The 24,292-nt window shown below is 38.1% G+C and overlaps 1 protein-coding gene across 2 annotated transcripts; it reads right to left on the reverse strand.

Annotated features, from left to right (window-relative positions):
• BIRC2 (baculoviral IAP repeat containing 2) lies at window positions 1–23,976 on the reverse strand. Of its 2 annotated transcripts, XM_040257858.1 has the most exons (9): window positions 23,807–23,971; window positions 20,314–22,463; window positions 20,124–20,223; window positions 15,801–15,879; window positions 15,162–15,210; window positions 7,582–7,836; window positions 3,337–3,591; window positions 2,577–2,615; window positions 11–1,888 (listed from the first exon to the last, which is right to left on the reverse strand). In XM_040257858.1, the coding sequence occupies exons 2-9, from the start codon at window positions 21,212–21,214 to the stop codon at window positions 1,695–1,697; spliced, it is 1,872 nt and encodes a 623-aa protein (XP_040113792.1). In that variant the 5' UTR covers window positions 21,215–22,463; window positions 23,807–23,971; the 3' UTR covers window positions 11–1,694. The 2 variants fall into 2 exon arrangements, with proteins under 2 accessions (XP_040113793.1, XP_040113792.1); XM_040257859.1 differs by lacking the exon at window positions 7,582–7,836 and having other exon boundaries at window positions 1–1,888; window positions 23,807–23,976.
• Window positions 23,977–24,292: the final 316 nt, after the last annotated feature.

A 24,292-nucleotide genomic window follows, 5' to 3' on the forward strand; every position in this document is an offset into this window, starting at 1 on the left:
TGAAATGATGTAGTCTTTTTAAAGACCTTTTATTAAGATGTTTCTCACAAACTGGGGAAAAACTTTTATACCAATAAGAGAAAAATCCTTATCTTACAACACAACTGAAAAAGAACCAATGAGAATTTGGAAATATAACTGTGATAAACTCCAGAGTTCCTGGTTTCCAGTTCTTTTCAACAATACTCTAAAGTAGTACTCAAGGCTTTCAGAAAGAATACCAGATCCAGTCACTCCTGAAATGATACATAACAGCATTAACACTGCTCCTTTAACTTCTCCTGTGTACAAATATGTATACTAACACAGCTCAAACATAAATCTTACTTTTGATATAAACAGATTAAGATTAAATATTATATATGACACCTTTTTTTTTTTTTTTTTGCTGACAAAGCAAGAGATTTTATCAGAAAGGGGCACCCAGGTGGAAAGCAGTAGGGTGAGGGAACCCAGGAGAACTGCTCTGGCAGTCTTGGGTTTTACGGTGATGGGATTAGTTTCCGGGTTGTCTTTAGACAATCATGCTGACTCAGAGTCCTTCCTGGTGGTGCATGCCTTGTTCAGCCAAGATGGATGCCAGAGGTGAGGATTCTGGGAGGTGGTTGGACATGTGTTGTCTCATTTTGAGCTTTCCTGAGCTCTTCCGGTTGGTGGTGGCTTATTAGTTCCGTGTTCCATACCAGGACCTACTGTCATAAAACAACTCTTGCAAATGGTTACTGTGGTGCCTGGCCAGGGTGGGCGGTTTCGGTCAGTGTGCTTCCCCTAACAACTCCCTGCTGGGAGACTTCAAACTCAAGATCCTTCTTGGGAACTGGAGTGGAAGTTTCTTCTATAACTTCTTCCTGCTGTGCATGGGTGTAGGCCTGCCTAGCAAAGCAGAACTCTCTCTCTACCTGATCTAAGTTGAGGTATTCTGTGCTTGAAACCAGCATTCACCTTGTAATAACAGCAACTTAGCTTGAAACTGTTGTCTCCTCTCAGAGATGAAATAGACAGGGGCCAAACAGGAAACTTAACAGGATGGTTCACTGGTTCCCAGAAACAGGAGGCAACATTTGGGATGAGGGCTTCAGGGTGTATGACTCTTTCCTGATTAGTTACTGGTGAGGCAACAGAACAGTGCTCCAGAAATCTTGTGTTCAGCCTCAAGTTACCATCCTCCACCTGGGTGGGGGCCCCAGTTCTATGGAACTCAAAGACACTGTTATGCATTTTTTTTTTGAGTAGGAACCAGGACCCTGTCTCAACGCTGTACTACTATCTGAAAAAGAACACAACTGAAAAAGAACCAATGAGCATCTGGCAATATAACTGTGATAAACTCCAGAGTTCCTGGTTTCCAGTTCTTTTCAACTGTACTCGAAAGTAGTACTCAATGCTTTCAGAAAGAATACCAGATCCAGTCACTCCTAAAATAATACATAATAGCATTAACACTGCTCCTTTAACTTCTCCTGTGTGTGCATATGTACACTAACACAGCTCAAACATAAATCTTACTTTTCATATAAACAGATTAAGATTAAATATTATATATGTGACACCATTTTTTTGAAACACGAGTACTAGTACCAAAGAAAGCAGAGAATACAAATGTTACTAATTAAGGAGTCAGTAATTCCTTTTTTTACTTCAAACAACATTTTAAAGATTTTTATATATAAGCTAACATACAGCTTATTTTTCTTTTACGAGAGAAATGTACGAACAGTACCCTTAATTATACCTCTGCAAATAGGGCATTTTCTTAGAGAAGGGGCACATTCCTGGCATACTACCAGATGACCACAAGGAATGAATACAATAGAAACTTCTTTGTCCATACACACTTTACAAGTTCTTTCTTCTTGCAGCCTTCTCAACTGTTCTTCCAGGGACAGACCTATAACAACAAAAACCTCAGTGAAATTCAGTTTCTACTTACCTTCCATTAAAAAAATAAAAGGGTAGGGGCTTCCCTGGTGGCTCAGTGGTGAAGAAATCTGCCTGTCAATGCAGGAGACACAAGTTCAATCCCTGGTCCAGGAAGATCCCACATGCCATGGAGCAACTAAGCCTGTGCACCACAACTACTGAGCCCGTGCTCTAGAGCCCAGGAGCCACAGCTATTGAGCCCACGCACTGCAACTACTGAAGCCAGTGCTCTGGAGCCCAGGAACCGCAACTACTGAGCCTGTGCTCTGGAGCCCGGGAACCACAACTACTGAGCCTGTGCTCTAGAGCCTGGGAACCACAGCTATTGAGCCCACGCACTGCGACTACTGAAGCCGGTGCTCTGGAGCCCGGGAACCACAACTACTGAGCCTGTGCTCTAGAGCCTGGGAACCACAGCTATTGAGCCCACACACCATGACTACTGAAGCCTGTGCACCCCAGAACCTGTGCTCTGCAACAGAAGCCACCATAATGAAAACCCTGTGCACTACAATGAAGAGCAGCCTCCACTCACCGCAACTGGAGAAAGCCTGCGCAAGAACAAAGACCCACCACAGCCAAAAATAATAAATAAATAAATAAAATTTTTTAAGGGTAATATTTTATGTTGGTCCCAAGTCTTAATTTTGTTTTACCTGAAACATCCGTTGGAATATACTTCATATTCTTTTCCACTGAGGAAAGAAAAACATACAAAAAACATCACTCTAACATTCAGCCATAGAACTAAAATTTTGTCACGTGCAACAACACAGATGGGACCAGGAGTGTATTGTGCTTAGTGAAATAAGTCACCAAGACTTATTTCTATGACACAGAGAAACACTATGTTCCCATGTCTATGTGGAATCTAAAACATAAAACTAGTGAACATGACATAAAAGACACAGACATAGATACAGAGAACACACTAGTGGCAGCACTACTTCCAGTGGGCATGGCCAAAACAGGGGTAGGAAGATCAAGAGGTACAAACTACTGTGTATAAAATAAACAAGCTACAAGGTCCATTGTATAGCACAGGGAAAATAGCCAATATTTTACAATAACTATAAATGGAATATAATCTAAAAAATTTTGAATAACTGTTGTATACCTGGAACTAACACAATACAGTAAACCACCTACACCTCAATTAAAAAAATTTTTTAAAGCATTACTCTACCAAATACAAGACTGCTTTGCCTACTACATATTATTTTTCCCCTACTATGTGTTGAATACATAGATTTTAGTTATATATCATAGGGTATTATTTAGCCAAGCTACTTGGGCAATAAAAGACTTCACTTTTTTAGAACAAGTTAAATGTACACAGTTTGCTAACTGGATTCAATTTATTTATCAAACACAAACATGAACACAATTCTAAAAATAACTGTACAACAAACTCACCAAACAAGTTCTTATACAATGTAGGGTCAATTTCCTTAAGACAGTTTTTGAAGATGTTGGCAGCACTGTTTCCTTTAACTAAAACAGTATCAATCAGTTCTCTTGCTTGTAAAGGTATCTGTGTTTTTTGCTTAATAATATCATGCTCCTGTTTATTAATTACATTGGCCTTTAAAAGATTATCCAGGATAGGAAGCACACACGTCAACTGTTGAAAGAGAGCCATTCTATTCCTCCGAAGTAATGACAAATCATCTTCAATGTTAAAAAAGAAAGAAAAAATGTATTATAAACTGCTCCAACCACACTCACAGTCACTAACAACCAACCCAATGAATAATTATGACACTAAATAGGAGCTAAAAAAAAAAGAACAAAATTACTTGTCTGCATCTTAATGTCTGTCATTTGGAAAACTTTCAGAAGATTTGGTATGTATATAGTATACATACTATACTATGGCATAGTATGTAGAATACACATGGCCTTTGTTTTTGTAACCTATTTAAGTCTATATATTGGGTTGGCCAAAAACTTGCTTTGGGTTTTTCTGTAACATTTTATCTTTTAACATATCTTAGAATCCTGCTTTATCCTGCAGAAAGTGGGAAGAGAATTTTAGAGGATAGTATAATGTGCCACCTCTATACTTTGCCCCAGTGAAATACTGACTTTTCTTTGCATTATATCGCATTGTTTATAAGCATTTTCATATGAATTGTCTCATTAGATAAAAAGATCCTATCAATTAAACAAGTCAGTTATGAATATTTCTTATTTTCAGATAGGGTAAGAAAGACTCAGGAGGAATGAGTGAACTGTCCAATGTCACAGGAAGAATCAGTTGTAGAATCAAGTCTCCTAGTCTCTTCAACTTCATGTTTAAGAAGTAGTAAACAGGATTTCCCTGGTGGTCCACTGGTTAAGAATCTGCCTGCCAATGCAAGGGACATGGGTTTGATCCCTGGTCCAGGAAGGTTCTACATGTTGCAAGGCAACTAAGCCTGTGCTCCCCAACTGCTGAGCCTGCACCCTAGAGCCCTGCACCTATTGAGCTCATGCAACACCACCTCTGAAGCCCACAGGCCTAGAGCCAGTGTTCTGCGCCAAGAGAAGACAGCGCAGTGAGAAGCCCGCACTCCGTGACAGAGAGCAGCTCCTACTCGCTGCAACTAGAGAACAGCCTGCACTCAGCAACAAAGACCCAGAGTCAGGGGGGTGCGGAATAAAAGCAGTAAGCAATGCTGAAGAGTTTGAGCTGCAGAGTTAGGACAGACCTAGCTGCCCACACAGGCACAGCCACTTAGTAGCTATGTGCTGTAACCTTCATACACCTCAGTTTCCTCATCTGTAAAATGTAGATAATAATAGTACCTTTCTCAAAGAGTTGTAAGGATTAAATGAGATATATGTGAAGTATTTATCACAGTATCTGGCACATAGTTAGCTACCAATATTTTATAAATGTCTAGGTTTATAGCAATTTAAAAAGAATGCATATGAATCAAGCCTAGTCTTGTTTTTAAAGTAATGTTTTCTCCTTTAACCTTAAACCACACAAAATCCATAAATTTCTTAAGTATTTTTCAAAAACTTCCTCTTTTGATGCCCCAATCACCAATATTTAATTGCCTGCTTTCAGCCTTAAAAAAAAAGTTGCTGTTCAGTCCTTCCAATAAATATTCAGGGTTGATTTCTTTTCGGACTAAATGCTTTGATCTCCCTGTTGTCTAAGGGACTCTCAGGAGTCTTCCCCAGCACCACAGTTCAAAGGCATCAGTTCTTTGGTGCTCTGCCTTTATGGTCCAGCTCTCCCAACCATACATGACCACCACAGCTTTGACTATACGGACCTTTGTCAGCAGACTGCTGTCTCTGTTTTCAACATACTGTCTAGGTTTGTCATAGCTTTCCTGCCAAGAAGCAATCATCTTCTGATTTCATGGCTGCAGTCACCATCTGCAATGATTTTAAAGTCCAAGAAGAGGAAATGTGTCACTATTTTTCACCTTTTCCCTTTCTATTTGCCATGAAGTAATGGGGCCAGATGCCATGATCTTAGTTTTTTAATATTTAATCTTAAGCCACCTTTTTCACTCTTCTCCTTCATCATCATCAAGAGGTTCTTTAGTTCCTCTTTCCTTTCTGCCATTAGAGTGGTTTCAGCCACATATCTGAGGTTGATGTTTCTCCCGCCTATCTTGACTCCAGCTTGTAACTCATCCAGCCTGGCATTTCTCACGATGTGCATAGGATATAGGTGAAATAAATAGGGTGACAACAGACAGCCCTTTCTCAATCCTGAACCAATCAGTCATGCTTCTTGACCCGCATACAGGTTTCTCGGGCGACAGGTAAGATGGTCTGGTATTCCCTTCTCTTTAAAAGTTTTCCACAGCTTGCTATGATCCACACAGTCAAAGCCTTTAGCATTCTGTACATCTCTATATTTACAAGTTTAATGAAAAATACAGAAGTCTATTGTAAGGTTGTTAAAAAAAAAAAAGACCATTTCCTTGGGGTTGCAAAGAGTTGGACATGACTGAGTGACTGAACAACCACCAAGAAGTGAAACACACTACTCATCTCAAAATTATGAAAGTCCCTTCTCTGCCCACAACTTATATCCTTCTGCCTTAATAATTCACCTTACTACTAACAGATCTGTTCTTCACCTGATGCTGTAGCTCTATGTCATTTCCAACCCTACTAACAAGAGTTGTCTCTTGGCTTTGCTTATGTCCCATTCTAATCTATGCATCAGTCAGGTGTTTTAATTATCTTATTAGCATCCTAAACTCTTCCTCTCTATTCTTTTTTTGATTATTAAGAAACAATTTCAAGCTGTAATTCAAGACATTTCTCTGAACCTTACAAAGTACAAGAAAGTCACAAAACTATGGTGCCCAAGTTTATTAGGGTGATTTCATTTAACATGTATTTTATTGTTGTTGTCATTCAGCTGGTCAGTCATGTCTGACTCTTTGCGACCCCATGAACTCCAGCACTTCAGGAGTCCTTCACTATCTCCCAGAATTTGCCCAAACTCAAGTCTACTAGTCAGTGAGGCCATCCAACCATCTCATCTTCTGTCCTCCCCTTCTCCTCCTGCCCTCTGGTTAATAATCTCACTATCCCTGGGCCCTTTCTTGCGCGAAGACCCTCCCACTTTCCAAGACAATCTACTTAAAAAAAATTTTGATGTGCTAGGTAAAGGCGCTAAACTGTTTTACTTGTAACATCTCATTTAATTCCTATAGCTGCCCCATGCAATTTGTACTACTATCATCCCTGTTTTACAGGTGAGAAAACAAGAGTTCTCTTTAAATTAATCGCCAAGCTGGTAACTGACAGAGCCAGGATTTAAACACAAATTTGTCTCAACTAGAAATCAGACCTTAAACATTTTGCTACACAGCCAAATGATACAGTTCTCAAACTATTCCTATCATTACTTACAAGCTTAAACAGAAAAAGTGTTTTCCAATCCGACAGTCAAATTTACACTATGTATGCAACCTTCACCTCTACTGGCCCTGTAACCCTATCTTTTTGCATATTAGTTTCCACAGCTAGTCTCTAAGCTCCTTGAAAGTAAGCACCATGAGAAGCACAGTACTTGGTACAGGTGATCATTTTCAGTTAGTAGTTGTTAAAGGAATGATTACTCAGAAGACTTGTTGTGGAAGTCTGAAGCTTAACACAATATGGATGAATACCAAAATCAATTCCCTACTATCTTTGGGTTGGGGAGGTGCTTCTTATCAAATCCTAGAATTTCATCATGGATTTTATTTTTTCTATAAGGATCACTAAGCTAGGATTAGACAGTAAAATACCATGTTAAAAATATGATTTAAAGGAACTTTAAAAAAAAAAGTAGAAATGAGACAGGCCCCCAGCTTTAAAATCTTACTTTTTCTAAACAGTTTAAATCTGTTAATGTAAGAGGGAGAAAGGCAATATAGCTCAAGAAAGAAATTATGACAAAATCCTCTGATGAGCATAAATCAGGGATCTTCTTGGGGAGAAAAACAATGTTCAAGAAGAAAAAAAACTGTAGTCAGTGATTCTCAACTAAGGTAATACATTGCTCACAGTGAACGGGATGTGAGGTTTGGAAATGACTGCTGGCTGCCACCAGCAGTTAGTGGAGAGACAAGGATACTCACTGTGCTGCAACACATGAGACAATCCTATAAGACCTCAATGGAAATAATCCAGGGGACTAACATTCCCATATACCTGATGCTGTTTCTTCAGTTTGTCTTTCCTTCTCTTCCTCCTCTTCTTCTTCTCTTTTCTCATCTTCAGCATTGAGAAGTGCTGACACAATATCATTAACTGTTTTGTAATTCTCTCCAGTTGTTAGGATTTTACTCTGAACTGTCCGTTTTACCAGGCTTCTACTAAAGCCCATTTCCAAGGCAGCTTTAACCACAGGTGTATTCATCATGACTGCATCATCTGAAGAACTTTCTCCAGGTCCAAACTGAACAACTATTTTAAAAGATATATATTTGGGTAAATTCCATAAATACAAAAATATGGGGAACAATAATGACTGATATAATCTTTACTCTAGGGGTGATTATATCCTGGTAATGGAGATTAGCTGTATGCACAAGTTACCTATAACTCCAACCAAAGTTTGAACCTGATAAGGATCAAATGAGAGTGCAGTTACAGGCTGCTCTTATTGTTGTTCAGTTGCTAAGTTGTGTCTGACTCTTCTGTGACCCCATGGACGATAGCCCACCAAGCTCCTCTGCCCACAGGAATTCCCAGGCAAAAATACTGGAGAGGGCTGCCATTTCCTTCTCCAGGGGATATTCCCAACCCAGGGATCGAACCCATGACTCCTGCATTGGCAGGCAGGTTCTTTACCACTGAGCCACCAAGGAAGCCCAGTAACAGGCTGTACTCTAAAAAAATACCAATTCCCACATCTTGGACCTACTTAGTTAGAGTCTTTAGGGATGGAACATAAGAATATCCTAAAAATTCCTCAAATGACTGTTGTACAGTTATTTTTGGAAACTGAGATGCTACACAAATTTAGAAGTGAGAATAATCTCAATTCAGCTAGGCAAGTGGGAGAAATCAACAAAGACTTAATGAAAAAGATCACACAAGAGTCTAAACCTGAAGGATGGACAGGACCTGAAGAGGTGGATATATGAAGCAGAAAAAACAAAGATGGGAAGATCAGTAAAGTGGAAGACTAATTCACACAGAATACATCTAAAAACATGATTTTAAAAAATGTGATTAAAGAATTAAAGTAATATGACTTCAGATAGCAACACATATTCTGAAGAAAATAAAGCAGAATAAGGTGTTAAGACACACTAGGAGGCAGCAGGAGGACATTCAGGATAGGGTGATCAGAGAGGCATTTTTTGATAACAGGGTCTATGCCAGCCAATATGGCACTTTTGTGAAAATTATAAAAAGACATCATTCTTCAAGATACTTTACTGCCATCTGCTGGAAAACTGTTGTATAAAAAACGTAAATATACACTGTGTGTGTGCTCCCTTGCTCAAATGTATGTGGAACCCTGTCTCAATGGGTAACAGCAGAACAAACAACTCTATGATAAGGAATGAGTGTGAGAATATCTGAAAGAAGTCTTTCAGGCAAAGAGAACAGCGAGTATAAAAGCCTCAAGTCAAGAGGAAAGCTTGATATTATTCAAGAAATAGTAAGGCAGTGCAGAGTCAGAGAGTAGGTCAGAGAGTAGGGTGAGGCCTAGATCATGTAGAGCCTTGTGAGGAGTTTACATTTTAAGTCTGCTAGAATATTCTAGGACTGATAAAACTTGATTTGTTTTTTTCAAAAAGTGATTCTGGCAGCTCTGTGATAAACTTTAGTGAGGTAAAATGGAATCAGGGAGACCTGTTAGGATTTTATGACAAAAGGTGATAGAACCTTCAATCAGATTAACAGTGGTGACGATGAAGAGAAGTGGTAAGATTTGGGACATATTATAAAGATAGAGATGAAAGGACTTTTAATAGCTTAAATATACAAAGTAAAAGGGGGAATCAGGGATGATGTCTAACTTAAGTCAACCTCAGCAAGTGGGGACCATTAACTGAGCAGGGAAGATCAGAGAAGAAGCACATCTGAGGTACGAAGGGCAGGGAGAAAATGTTTGCTCTGGTCCTATTAACTCTGAGAAACCCATTATAAACAAGCAGAGATTTAAACAGGTGGTTGAACATGCTAGTCTGCAGCTCAGGAAATGGAGAACTACCTTTGGGCTGAATGTTGAGGGGCACTCCATCACTTAAGAGGTTTGAAAAAGGAGTACCCAGCAAAGGAAATTGTTCATGAGCAACCAGGGAAACGGGAAAATCAACAATGTGGTGTCCAGGAAGCCAAGTGAGGACGATACCTTAAGAAGGATACAAGAGAGTAATGATAGCAAGATTGCTAATTAAGATGTCTCCCATCTGGATCCCTACTCAACAACAATTTGGAATCCATCCAAGGACCAAAGTGCCTTTGTGAGAAGCTCTGTGATTGAGATATAAGATTCTGAAAGCCTTGTGTATTCCAAAACCAAGGAGAGCGATTTTGAGAGACTGGCTTGTACCCAGGTGCTTGAATTCCTGACTATGGTCCCAGCGACAGACCCCAAAACAGCTCTGTATCCACCAAAATTGACAGAAGAAGGGCCTCACCTGGCAAGACCAATCAGTAAAAACTGGAAATGGTGTTTGCTTCTTCAAATGTACAGATACTATGGCCAGGCTACATATAGCATATAAATATATAAATCAGACACATACAACACCATCAAAAGAAACTAATAAACATCCAGACTGACCTCAAAGAAATGAAGATTTATGATTTGTCTCACAATGAACTCAACAGTCACCTTAAAGAAAATTCAATAAAATTCAAGAGAACAACAGTAAACAACTAAATGAAATGAAAATAACAATGCATGAACAAAATCAGAAGTTTAAACAAGAAATAGAAACCAAAATCAGAAGTTTAATCAAGAGAAAGAAAAAAAGAATCAAACAGAAAACCTGGAGCTGAAGAATAAAAGCACAGAACTGAAAATCAATAGAGAAATTCAACAGACTTGATCATGCAGAAAAAAAGAATGAGAACCCAAATGGAGGTCATTTGAAATTAGCCAGTTATAGGAACAAAAAGAGAATAAAAAAGAGTGATGGAAGACCACATGAATTACAGGGCACCACCAAGCAGATGAACATCACAGGAATCCCAGAAGACAGAAAAAAGGGGTAGAAAGTTTACTTCAAGAAATAACAGCTTAAAACTTCAGTTCCCAAATCTTAGGAGAGATATGGATATCCAGAAATAGCAAGTACAGAGAACCCCAAGCAAGATCAGGCCAGAGATTATTCCAAGACACATTATAGTCAAAATATTAAAAATAAAAAGACAAAGCAAGCATTTTGAAAGCAGCAAGGAAAAAATGAATTATTACATACAAGGGAACCCCCTAAGGCTATCAGCACATTTCTCTGCAGAAACCTTCCAGGCTAGGAGAGAAAGACTTAATATATCCAAGTGCTAAAAGAAAAACAAATGCCAACCAAGAACACTGTTTGGGAAATTAAAAATGAAGGTAGTCTTGTTCAGGCTCCCGAAGTAGGGGAGCATACCTCTAACGGACTTCTGACCTTGCCTGGACTACATGCCTGCCTGCATGCATGAACATCAATCATTACCAGCAAGTCAAGCAGCACTTCAGATAAGAAAGGGAGTGGGTCTTGGATATTTTTTTTTAACGAGTACTTTATATTTGATTATTTATTTATTCATTTATTTATTTTTGGTTGCACTGGGTCTGTTTGCTGCACAGGCTTTCTCTAGTTGCAACGTGCAGGTTTCGCACGGGCTCAGTAGTTACAGCATATGGGCTTAACTGCTCTGCAGCATGTGGAATCTTCCCAGACCAGGGATTGAACTGGTGTCCCTGTATTAGCTGGTTGATTCTTAACTACTGGACCACCAGGGAAATTCAGCCTTAGAATTTCTTAAGCCCCTGGGAACCTAATCAGGCCCCCAGAGTCTAAAGAACTTTATAACTCACAAGACGAAACAAACAGCATTGTAAAAGTTAAAGAAAAACATGAACTGCATTTTTGCATGCAAACTGTTATCAGTTTGTGGCCTAGGATCATAAGCAGGAGCTCCCAAAGCTGCAATCTGAAGTCTGGCCTGTGTGGTGGATGTACTGACAGGACCCATTCCCAGTTAGGACTCTAGACTGCTGTTACGTGGGACTTCCAGCACTGTTCGATGCTAGATTAACGTGGGTATTAGCCCAATGTAAAGATGTATATCGGAGAAGGCAGTGGCATCCCACTCCAGTACTCTTGCCTGGAAACTACCATGGACGGAGGAGCCTGGTAGGCTGCAGTCCATGGGGTCGCTGAGTCAGACACGACTGAGCGACTTCACTTTCACTTTTCACTTTCATGCATTGGAGAAGGAAATGGCAACCCACTCCAGTGTTCTTGCCTGGAGAATCCCAGGGATGGCAGAGCCCAATGGGCTGCCGTCTGTGGGGTCGCACAGAGTCAGACATGACTGAAGCGACTTAGCAGCAGCAGCAGCAGCAGCACAGATGTATATGCTATTACTTCTGTTTACTGTTTTTATTTCTTTTCTTTTAATGACTGTACACTGAAATTAAGCCGAATTAATTATTGAATATTAAATATTGAAACTGCTTATTTGTGTGTAACAAGCAGTTTCTTTTGTTAACGAATCCTTTGAAACCAAAATAAAGTACAACTTTCAGCAAAACAAATACTGGCAAAATTGTCCTTCAGAAATGAAGGAAAAATAAAGACATTCCAGTCAAACAGAAGTTGACAGAGTTCATGAACATGAAACCTGTTTTATAAGAAATGCTAAAATGATTTCTTCAAGTTAAAATGAAGAGACCTTAAGTAATAACATGAAAACATATAAAAGTATAAAACTTAACTGGTAAAATTAAGTAAGCAGGTCAAATTCAGAACACACTATACTGTAATTGTATGTCTAGTGTAAGTTAAAAAAATAGTAATACATTTTGCACAGCAAAGGAAACCATAAACAAAACAAAAAGACAACCTACAGAATGGGAGAAAATATTTGCAAAGTGACTGACAAGGGATTAATCTCCAAAATATACAAAGAGTTCATGCAGCTCTCTGTAAAAACAACAAACCCAATCAAAAAGAGACAGATCTTCTAAAGACACACAGATGGCCAAGCATCACTAGTTATCACAGAAACAGAAATGAAAACTACAATGAGGTATCACCTCACACTGGTCAGAATAGCTAATAACAAAGTCTACAAAAATAAATGCTGGAGGGGACTGAAGAAAAAGAGAACCCTCCGTCACTATTGGTGGGAATGTACATTGGTTATAACCACTATGGAGAACAGTATGGAGGTTTCTTAAAAAACTAAAACTGTAACTACCGTATGACTCAATAATCCTACTCCCGGGCATATATCTGCAGAAAACCATAATTCAAAAACCTCAACTGTTCCCTGCAGCACTATTTACAATAGTCAAGCATTGTTGTTTAGTCACCAAGCTGTGTCCGACTCTTGTGACCCCATAGACTGTAGCCCTCCAGGCTCCTCTGTCCATGAGATTTCCCAGGCAAAGGTTCTGCTGGAGTGGGTTGCCATCTGCTTCTCCAGGGGATCCTCCCAACCCAGGGACTGATCAAATCTGCATCTCCTGCTTTGCAGGTGGATTCTTTACCACTGAGCCACCTGGAAAGCCCAGCCAGACATGGAAGAAACCTAAATATCCACTGACAGAGGAATGGATAAGGAAGATGTACATACTTACAATGGAACTCACTCAGCCACAAAGAAAGAACGAAATAATGCCATTTGAAGCAACATGAATGGACCCAGAGATTAACAAACTAAGTCAGACAGAGAAAGATAAACATCATATGATATTGCTCATATGGGATATCTAAATGTTTTTTAAAAATTATTTAAATTAACTTACAATACAGAAACAGACTCATAGATTTCAGAAACAAACCTATGACTGCCAAAGAGGAAACTCTGGGGAAAGGAATAAATTAGGAGCATGGGATTATCATACACACACTACTATATATAAAAGAGATAACCAACAAAGACCTATTGTATAGCACAGGGAACTCTACTCAATATTCTACTACAAACTATATGGGAAAGGAATTTAATAAAGAATGAATATATAGTATCACAGAATCACTATGCTGTACACCTGAAACTATATAACACTGTAAATCCACTATATTTCAATAAAATTTTGTTTAAAAAGGAGTACTATACAAAAATACAGAAAAATAAAAAACAATACTAACAACTACAACTCCAATAATTTGTTACTAGATGCAGAATATAAAGAGATATAAAGTATGACATCAATAGTGTAAAACATGGGATGAGGATAAGTAAACTGTAGAGTTTCTCTAAACGATTGAAGGTAAGTTGTTATCAGTTTAACAAAGACTATTATATCTGTAAGATATTTTATGTAAGCTTCATGGTAAACACAAAGAAAAAACCTACAGTAGATACAGAAAATACAATAGAAAAATTAAAGTACACTACTATAGAAATTAAGTCAGAGATGAAGACAGCCAAGAGAAGAAATGAACAAAGGAATTAAAAAAAAAAAAACAGTCAGAAAACAATTAACAAAAACACAGTAAAAAGTCCTTATATATCAGTAACTATTTTAGATGTAAACAGACTAAATTCTCCATCAAAGACACAGAATGGCTGAATGGATTTAAAAATCCCATAAGATCTAACAGTATTCGACTTACAAAAAAATCACCTTAGCTTTAAGGACACAGAAAGACTTGAAGTGGAAAGATATAAAAGGCTGAAAGTGAAAAGAGTAAAAAGTTCTATGCAAATGATAATCAAAAGTGATGGGGAGTTGCTCTACTTACATAAAGTAAAATAAACTTTCAGTCAAAATTAGTGCTAAGAGACAAAGAAAATCACTATACACAGTGATGAAGGGGTCAACTCATCAAGAACACATAAAACGATTTTAAACTTATATGCAACAAAACACTGGCACATCTAAATATCCAAAGCAAATATTAGCATAACTAAAGGGAGAAATACAGAGGAATATAATAATAGAAGGGAACTTCAATATCCCACTCCCAACACTGGTTAGATCACCCAGACAGAAAGTTAATAAGGTAACAGCAGACTAAATAACACTTTACACTAAATGCCAGATGTAGCTAAAATTATAAACTATAACCAGAAGATGTATTTCCTACCCTTGCACTAAAATACTACACACCAGGCAAATACTTTTCTAGCCCAATTCTCAAATCATGTAACCTGCGCCTTTCCAAACATGATAGTTTATACCAAATTTTCCCTCTTTGGAGGGCTTACTATTTGCTCCTCTCATTTGGTATTCCTATTCTGTCTCCCCAGTTAGAATATGAGCACTTTAAGAACAAAAACTAGAATACTTCCAAGAATCCTCTAAAAATGTCATGAATCTTAGAAGATAGATGTGTGTGTATGTGCTCAGTCGCTCAGTCATGTCCGACTCTCTGCAACCCCATGGACTGCAGCCCGCCAGGCTCCTCTGTCCATGGAATTCTCCAGGCAAGAATACTGGAGTGGGTTGCCATTCCCTTTTCTAGAGAATAGAAAACATACATAATATTTACTAGCTCACTTCTTAGCACTTTTTTCTATAACCCTAGAAATCCTTTACATACAAACTTTTATTTTCAATACTCTTAAATCCTATTCTTTATTTGGGGTGTTTTCATACATACTTGGTGGATCAGCATTTTCATCTCCAGGAGTATTTGCAGTTGACAACAGCTATGAAACAGGAAAAAAAAAAAAAGGTAAAATCCAGAATCTCAAACAATCTGAGCACAGCAACATTAAGGTAAGTTTATCTTAAGTACTATGCACATGCTTTCAAAACTGGGTAGTTTACATACTGCACTTTGCTATGCTTTATCTTAATCACCATAAAGTATTTCCTTAAACTTCAGTTAATTCCATATTTGAATTTAAGTATCAGGAAAGCAGGAAAAAGTATGAATGGTTTCTCATTCCACTTAGAAAGTTGTATTTCAGCTTAACCACTCTCTGAGGTTCCAAATTCCTAAAAAGTTATTTTTTATTTTTCTCAAAAAGACAGAGTAGATACTAGACTCTTCTCCAACCCTACCACAAATTTGTACAGGGGCAGGTTATGTGACTTTTCAAAAAACTAAAAAATAATTTTTAAAAGCCATGAACAAACATGGTAGTCTGAAAATAAAACTTAAAAGTGTCATTAAGATGGACATAAAACATATAACTATAATTAACTTTAAAAAGATATAAAGATCACTTTTAATCATATTTTGTAATTGTTATCTAGGAGAATCCAATGTTGCCAATTATAAAAACATATTTACCTGTTCAAGAAGATGAGGATATCTAGCTTGAATCTCACTAACAAACTCCTGCCCTTTCATGCGTATCAAGAACTCACACCTAAAACATAAGAGGAACATGTTTTAAATTCTTTTATGTCAAAAATATACTCTGATCATTCTAGAAATGCGGTTTTCAAACTCTTGGACTATATCCCATAGTACAAACATTTTATATCACAACCTAGTACACATATACACCTAACACAAACAAAATTCTCATAAAACATCACAAATTTTTACTATGTATTGATACATTCTGATTTTTTCTGATTACATTAATACAATTAATACAACAATAAAGGAATCTGGACCTCAAAGGAGAAAAAGGTAAGACTTGGAAAACGCTGTTCTAGACAATTTACTTTGGGAGTTTAACATAAGTTTCAGGAACTGTAATGTGGTATGCCTAAAATATGATCTTTCACAAAATGACTGCTGTCTTTCACAAAATGACTCTACTGTCCACTCTTCCATTATACAGGAAGCACAAATCCCCTAAAAAAATAAAGAATATCAAGTATTTTCATCTATATATACTGTGACAGTGTTTCCCAAATACTTGCTTTCAAATTACTAGAATTTCTCAATGGTTATTCCAGGAAGTTCATATAACATTTGTTTCTATTTCTTCCCTTTTGTTTTTTCAACAAATGGACATAGACAACTCAAGACTCATAAATATTAGCCTTTATCTATGTCCATACTGTACACAGAAACAAACTAAAAATGGACCAGATGCTTAAATACAAAACCTAAAACAATATAACTTCTAGAAGAAAACACAGGAGACAATCTTTTTGTCCTTAGGTTAAGTAAAGATTTCTTAGCTAATAACCCAACAGCATAATCCATAAAAGATAAAATTGATAAACTGACATCATCAAAATAAAAAACTTCTGCTCATCAAATACACTGTTAAAAAGATAAAAAAACAAGTCAACAGTCTGAAATGTTCCACAACAAACCTGATGCAGAACTTGTATCTAGAATACATTAAGAACTCTCAAAACCTAGCAATTAAAAAAAAACAAACTTCTTTAAAAGAGACACTTCATCAAAGAAAACACAGTTCCAAGAATGAAGAACCCACAGACACAAAGGGCTGACTCTACTATGTCTTATGAGGAATTTGAGCACCCATGGATTTTGGTTTCTTGAGGGGAAACCCTGGGAGTGTCCTGGAACCAATTCCTTGCTGACACTGAGGACAACTTATATAGACAGCAAATAAACGTCATTAATCACTAAGGAACTGCTAATTAAAATCACAGTGAAATACCACTACACATCTATTAGAATGGCTAAAATCAAAAAGATATTACCACAGGTCATTAAGAATCTGGAATACTTGGAGGTCTCATACATTCCTGGTGTGAATTTAAGATGATACAGCCACTTCAGAAAACAATCTGGTAGTTTCTTCTAAAGTTACAATGGTAAATAAAACTTGCCATCCAACCCACTAATCCCAATTCTAAGTATTTAAAGTATTTACCTAAACGAAATGAAAACAAGTTCACAAAGGGTTACTAATTTTTAGAGTGGCTTTATTCATTATTGCTCCAAACTGGAAACAATCCAATGTCCTTCAAGTGGTGACTGAGGTAGATTTAGTAGAGATCATGTAAACGTGCTCATGACTCAAGTCATCATGCCGAGAACACAGCTTGTCATTGTGCCTGATCTTAATATAGGTCTAAATTATTTTTATTCTGGGATTAACTTATAATGACTAAAGATAGGAAGTATATTGAACACTGGCTGCTCCATATTTCCTCCTTCCAATAAATTCTATGAGGACTAAGATTTTTTGTCTTGTCTTATTCACTGTTAATATCTCCAGCATCTAAAGTAGTATTCACAAGCATATAGGGAAATAGGTGAAAGTGATTTAGATATAAAATTCAATGATAAAATAAATAAGCAATGGGGACATAATATACATACAGCAAAAACAATGTGGTTAAAAGCAATTATGACTTTGTTGTTGAAGTGTTAGTCGCTCAGTCGTGGCCAGGTCTTTGTGAACTCCATGGACTGTAGCCCGCGAGGCTCCTCTGTCCATAGAGTTCTCCAGGCAAGAATCCTGGAGTGGGCAGACATTCCCTTCTCCAGGGTATCTTCCCCAACCAGAGATCAAACCCAGGTCTCTTGCATTACAGGCAGATTCTTTACTGTCTGAGTCACCAGGGAAGCCAAAAGCAATTTTTATACTTCAAAGAAAAAAAAATTTTTTAATATGGTCAACAATATTGCAATAACTGTATAGGGGCAGATGGTTACTAGGCTTATCATGGTAACAACTTCATTATATATGCAAACATCAAATCAGGACACAGCACATCTGAAACATATTATGTATGTTAACTATATTTCAATTTTTAAAAAATGATATTAGAAGGGGGAAAAAAAGATCATCATGATTTTCCACTGTTACTTCTAACTACTTATTCCTAAGACTCTTGCCGCCAGATAATGCTGTGACTGTCATGAATTATCATGCTCAATCAACAGGATTCCAGTATTCTTACTGGTCTGCTGCAAAATCAGCATTTATCTACCAGTTTTATTTTCAACCTCATATGTAATAATAGTACCACAATTTTTGCCTTTCTCTTTAATTTGATTCTTCTTCATTTTGCTTTGGATTGACTTTTCATTTGATTCCACACTGTCGTGTAAATATTAGTAATTATGAAAAAGGAAATTCTTTTGAATGATTAGGAATAAAAATGTTAAGAGAGAAATAACAAAAGTAAAATAGTAGCTAGTAGGCATACAAATATTTAATAAGTGAAAAAACTGTGTTAAAATACAATGATAATGATTATCCACTTTGGATTTTCATTTTCTGGGATGAAAGACTATCCACAATTGAAATTTGTTGTTTTCAGAAGTGTTTACAAAAAGTACTTCTGGCCTTTTCCTTTATGTAACCATTTCAAGCAAAACACTAATTACAGAAGTAAACCAAGATTTTGTTTGGTGTTGTTTTCTAAAGGAAAAATTATAGCAAATGAAACACTGTTAATCAGAAAGCTGTTTTTGTCTTTTTAATACAGTATTAAATTCCAAATTACAGAATAAGCCAATCTCGTAGAGCCAAGGACAATCAAGTCATTTAAAATTCTGACAACTGGGAATTTCCTGGTGGTCCAGTAGTTAGGACTTGGTGTTTTCACTGCTGTTGCCCAGGTTCAATCCCTGAATAAGGACTGAGATCCCAGAAGCCACACGGAGACGCCAAAAATAAATACAATTATGACAATAAAACATGATTTTTCCTACAAAAATAATTGAGAGATTCCTCATTATTAGGAAAGTCACTCACCAGTCGAAACATTATCTATATGATATGATTCCACTCTTTAAACTACCTAAAATAGTTGAATTCACAGAGACAGAAAGTAGAATGGTGGTTGCCAGGGGCTGGGAATATAAGGAATTAATGAAATGAATACAAGATTCAGTTTGGGAAGATAAAAAAAGTTTGGAAATTGACAGTAATAATGAATGAGGAATAAGGTGAATGTACTTAATGCCACAAAACTATATACTTAAAAATGGATAAAATAGCAAATTTTGTTATGTACATTTTATAATTTTTTAAAAAGACAGTATTACCTATTCCAACTTCCTCATTTTATAGATGAGGAAATGCTCAAAGCGGTCACATGACTTGTCCAAGTTCATATAACTACTCAATAACATTCCACCCACAGCACTGCCTCTAAATTCTTTCCAGGCTATAGTAAAAAAAAATAGGACATACTGGTAGAAACAGAGTGACTAAAGAGAGATACATGATGACATATCACAAAAAGATAAAATTGTACAGAGAAAAATAATTTACAATTATAATCACTTAAAACTGATTATACAATCAGGTTTTTATTATATGCATTTTTATATTTGTCCTATTCCTAGATTCATCTAATGTCCCTTGTTTTTCTTTTTCCTTATCTTTTTCTAACGTATCCCCTTTTTGCTCTACTTTACATATTTTTATAATACTTTAAACAAAATGGAAAATACATAAATGTAATGTATGGCCACAACTGTGAATGAGGCATCAAGAATAAGTTAAATTATATCCTGAACACGTGGTTTATAAAAGAAAAAAATCACAGAATATTCTACATTTTTCTACCAAAATAACTGTTACAATTTGGTGTCTTAAAAGGCTAATTCTCTAATGGTATAAAGAAGCTTTCTTATACTGAAATGTAAACTTAAAACACACAAACATGCCTACATCTTTTACGCAGAGTTGTGTATACAAATACCTTTCAAAACAATTACCTTGGAAACCATTTGGCGTGTTCTACCCATGGGTCATCTCCAGATTCCCAACACCTTAAGCCACCATCACAACAAAAGCACTTGACATCATCATTGCGACCTAAAGAAAACACAACAACTGAATACACACGTGTTCTAATATATTAATCAAAATGAACTAGATAAAACATATAGCTATACATTCTCTTACCTACATAATAGAAACCAGCACTTGCAAGCTGCTCGGGCTGAACTGGTACAGTAGATGGCCAGTACATAAATGTTCTCAGGCGAGCTGCATGTGTCTGCATACTCAAATTTGAAATGCTGAACCTCAGCGTTTCCAGAGAATTTTCCAAAAATGGACAGTTGGGAAAATTTCTCTGGTGTTCTAACATAGCATTATCCTTTGGTTCCCAGTTATTTAGCGTCCCACCACAGGCAAAACAGGCTACCCTGTCTCCAGGTCCTATATAATAAAAGCCAGCTCTTGCCAATTCTAACGGTGACAGAAAGGTCAATGGCCACATTTGATAAGTAAGAAATCTCGCTTCTTCAGTACTCATGGCATAACTGTAGGGGTTAGTCCTCAATGGGGAAAAGTCTTCGACTGCTCGAGAATTAATAGGGTTTGGTGAAAGGTTGGAATAAGAACCACTGAATGATCTACCATGTTCCAAAGTGGGTGATAATGAGTGAGTAAAACTGCTTCTCATTGGAGAAGAAGCATTCTTAGAAGTGGATTCCAAACTAGTAACAGAAACTAGATTCTGAACAAAGCTGCAGCTCGGATACAGTTGTTTATGCTTCTCAATAGGATTGTCTCCTTGTTTCCAATTATCCAGCATCAGGCCACAACAGAAGCATTTGACCTTGTCATTCACACCAGTGTAATAAAAACCAGCACGAGCAAGACTCCTTTCTGAGACAGGAACACCGGTGGGGAAGGTTGAATATGTAGACATTCGGTAGAGTTCACATGAAAAGTCGTATGTCATTTTTTGTTTGTTGCCAATTGTCCAATTTGACAAGACTGTGCTATCTTCCATCACACTCTTAATTTTTCGATACGAGGGATCCGGGACAAGTCTTTGGGAGGTAGTTTTGTGCATGAGTGATTTTTACTTTTTGACAGCAAAAATCCTTTACATGAAATTTTTCTTCTCTTCACATTAGTTTTTTTTTTTTTTTTTTTACCATAAAAAAGAATCAAACGATAGGCTCCTACTTACATAAAATTCACTACACCATCTTTACTGGATTTACATCTGAATTAACACTCAGGTAGGATGACTCTCCTATATTATCAAAATACTATTTAATACTCTTTAGGACTATAGTAACTCAAGTGCTATCTCTGTTCACTATTTGGTATAATACTAAACAGACTGAAAGAAGTTGAGACACTTTTGAAAATATGTTAACACTCCTTGATTTTTCAAGGAAGTTTATATTCCCAAAATTCTAAACAAAGACACAATACTTATGCCTTTTATTTGCTTTTGGTTACAAATTACAAAGCTGGATATCAAGCCAATTAATGGCCATCCTACAAGAGAAAAAAACTCTATGCAGACTTCTTTCCCTCCAAGCACTTTAATATATTTTTTATAAAAAAATCTTCTTTTATTCTAGTAAACAATAAGTCTTCATATGGTCACATTATCTAAAGGCTAATTTTACATAGCTTATCATCATAGTATTTACTTAAGAAAGTTAAAGTAGCTTCAGTTAACAATTTTGGAAGATGTCAACACCTACAAGCATTGCTGAACCTAAATCTGTTATACTGTGCACGATGTTAAAACTCACAAGCTGCTAACTCATCTTTGTTAATACTGTCTATATTTGTTTTCATTTTCTGCAGCATCAATATTATGTTGTCTTTCTTCCTAACTTTGCATACCACTTTATTGTATTCGGTCAATTGAAGGTATTGTCTCCATAAACTTAACTAGTTAACCATAAAGTTTCTACAGCAGAACCTTTTTACATAACTTGTCTTTCACTTAAGAATCATGCACCTATAATATCACTCATTTTGTATTTAAAGGTAAATCAAGTTTATCAAGATACAGCTTGACTGTTCTAGTATTATCACAAATGCCTAACAAGATACTCTACCACCAACACTGCTCATGCGTAATATAATATGCCACTAATTAATTCTACTAGCAGCAGAAGCAGCAGCCTTGTTTCTGAAAACCCTTCATATTTTAAAAGTATAAGTCATACACAAAACTACACTCTGCAGAATTCAAACTATATCCCTTTATAAAGTTTCTGGGTGTCCATAATGGGATTTATTACTGCAGGGGAAAAAATGAGGGGGAAAAATGTAGATTCTTCAGGGCTGTAAATCTGAAAAGGAAAAACAAAGACTATTTTAGAAAACTGCAATTTCACGGTGAATACAATTTATATATTCTTTTCAACTTATTCAATAAATTCAAAAAGTGATTTACACTTTAGATAATACATTTTAAATTTCAGCAATTTGTCACCAAAACTAATTAGAAAATCTCTTTATCAAAATAAATGCAATATATTGCCCATAGCATTAAATATGCATTTCTTTTAACGTACAACTTTGAAGAAAGATGGACACAGAAACCTATTTTGTTCTTGGTCTCCTCTTTTCCTCTGGTGACAACTTTAATACATACTTTAAGGGTAGTATCTCTGGCAGTATGCTAGAGGCAAAGGGGCACTTGTGCTGAAAGAGAGGGCACCCATCAGCAGCAGTGCAGCAGTTATTTAGACGATTTAATACACGACAACCCATTCCAGTATTGCCTGGAAAATTCCATGGACAGAGGAGCCTAGCGGGCTACAGCCTCTGGGGTCGCAAAGAATCGGACACGAGTGCGCGCTCACAATGTTCTTTATTTTCAATATCAAGTCTCTCCAGAACTCGGAAAACTCACCAGTGAGAGTAAAATGTGTCAGGAACTCATTAATAAATGATGACCCTTTAACTCTACAACGCCCTTACAATCCAAAGGAGCAGCCACAGAAAGTAGCTCAAAAACAACACACCCCACAACGGCTCTGTGAAACACTGGCCTTGGGAATGCGACCCCTTGCAAGAAAGCTTCTGTTACACCAGAACTTGGCGTTCTATCTCAAAAGACTTTTGTCCACAAGCACCCTACAGTGGTTTGCCCTCTTAAAGCAAACTTGTGGCTTCGGGGTTGAGGCCGAGAGATAGACTGCAAGGGAAAAGAAGGGAAACCGGAATTTTAATTTCCCAGCGCTATTTCTCACAACACAGTGGACCACGAAAGTGGCAGAGCGCGGCTGGAGCGATCTGAAACAGGAGACCCCGCTCCCACAGAACTGTTCTCCTTCGAACACACTAAACAAAACACCACCGAGGGCTAAGTTTAAAACCCTGCAGAAGCTTGACCAACATCTTGGGCTGAGTCCAATGGCCACAAAAGTGGGCGGCGGCCAGCGGAGGCTTGCCAACAGGTCAATTTAAAAAATTTACTTTCGACTGCAACTTTTGGAGCTGGGGCTTCCGAATGAAAGAGTCTGCGAGAGGAGACCGGAGAGCTCGCCGCGACCCCCCAGCTCCCGGCCGAAGGGCCCCGGCCCTGTCATCCCAATCCTCCCAACCGCAGCCGCAGGGAAGCGAGCCCCACAGGCCCGCGCGCCCCAAGCCGCCTCGCACCGCGGGGCTCGAAAGGAGCTGCACTCACCGCGAGGCCGACGCAGCAAACGCGGAAACGGCTTAGCCTACCGTAGCCTCCTCAGCCCCTCGAACAACAACGCCGACAGAAGGGGGCGGCCGGGTGGCTGGGCTCCAGCGCGCCACAGGCTCCCCGCCCGCCCGAGGCCCACGCCGACACCCGCTGACGTCAGCGCGCCGACCGGGATCACGTCACGCAGCCCGAGGGCGCCGGCGGCTGAGGGCGGAAGTGCGGGTCTGGCGCGGCTCGGGAAGCGCGCGCGGGCGGGAGGGCCGGGCCATGGGTCAGCGGGCGGGGGCTACGGAGACGGGCCTCAGCTTGGTAATCGGACCTTTCATCTCGCGGCGTGGGCACTTTTGACGTTTCCTTCCCTCGCCGTTCCTGACCTTCTCCTGATGGGCACGTGACGAAGCGCGAGCCGCGGGAAGCCCTGCAGAAACGCCCCCGTGCGGGCGAAGCGCCTCTCCCCGGCATCGCGCGATCGGGGTCCGGCCC

The sequence above is a fragment of the Oryx dammah genome, unplaced genomic scaffold (genome assembly GCF_014754425.2).
Source record: "Oryx dammah isolate SB20612 unplaced genomic scaffold, SCBI_Odam_1.1 HiC_scaffold_17, whole genome shotgun sequence".
Classification (NCBI taxonomy): Eukaryota; Metazoa; Chordata; class Mammalia; order Artiodactyla; family Bovidae; genus Oryx; species Oryx dammah.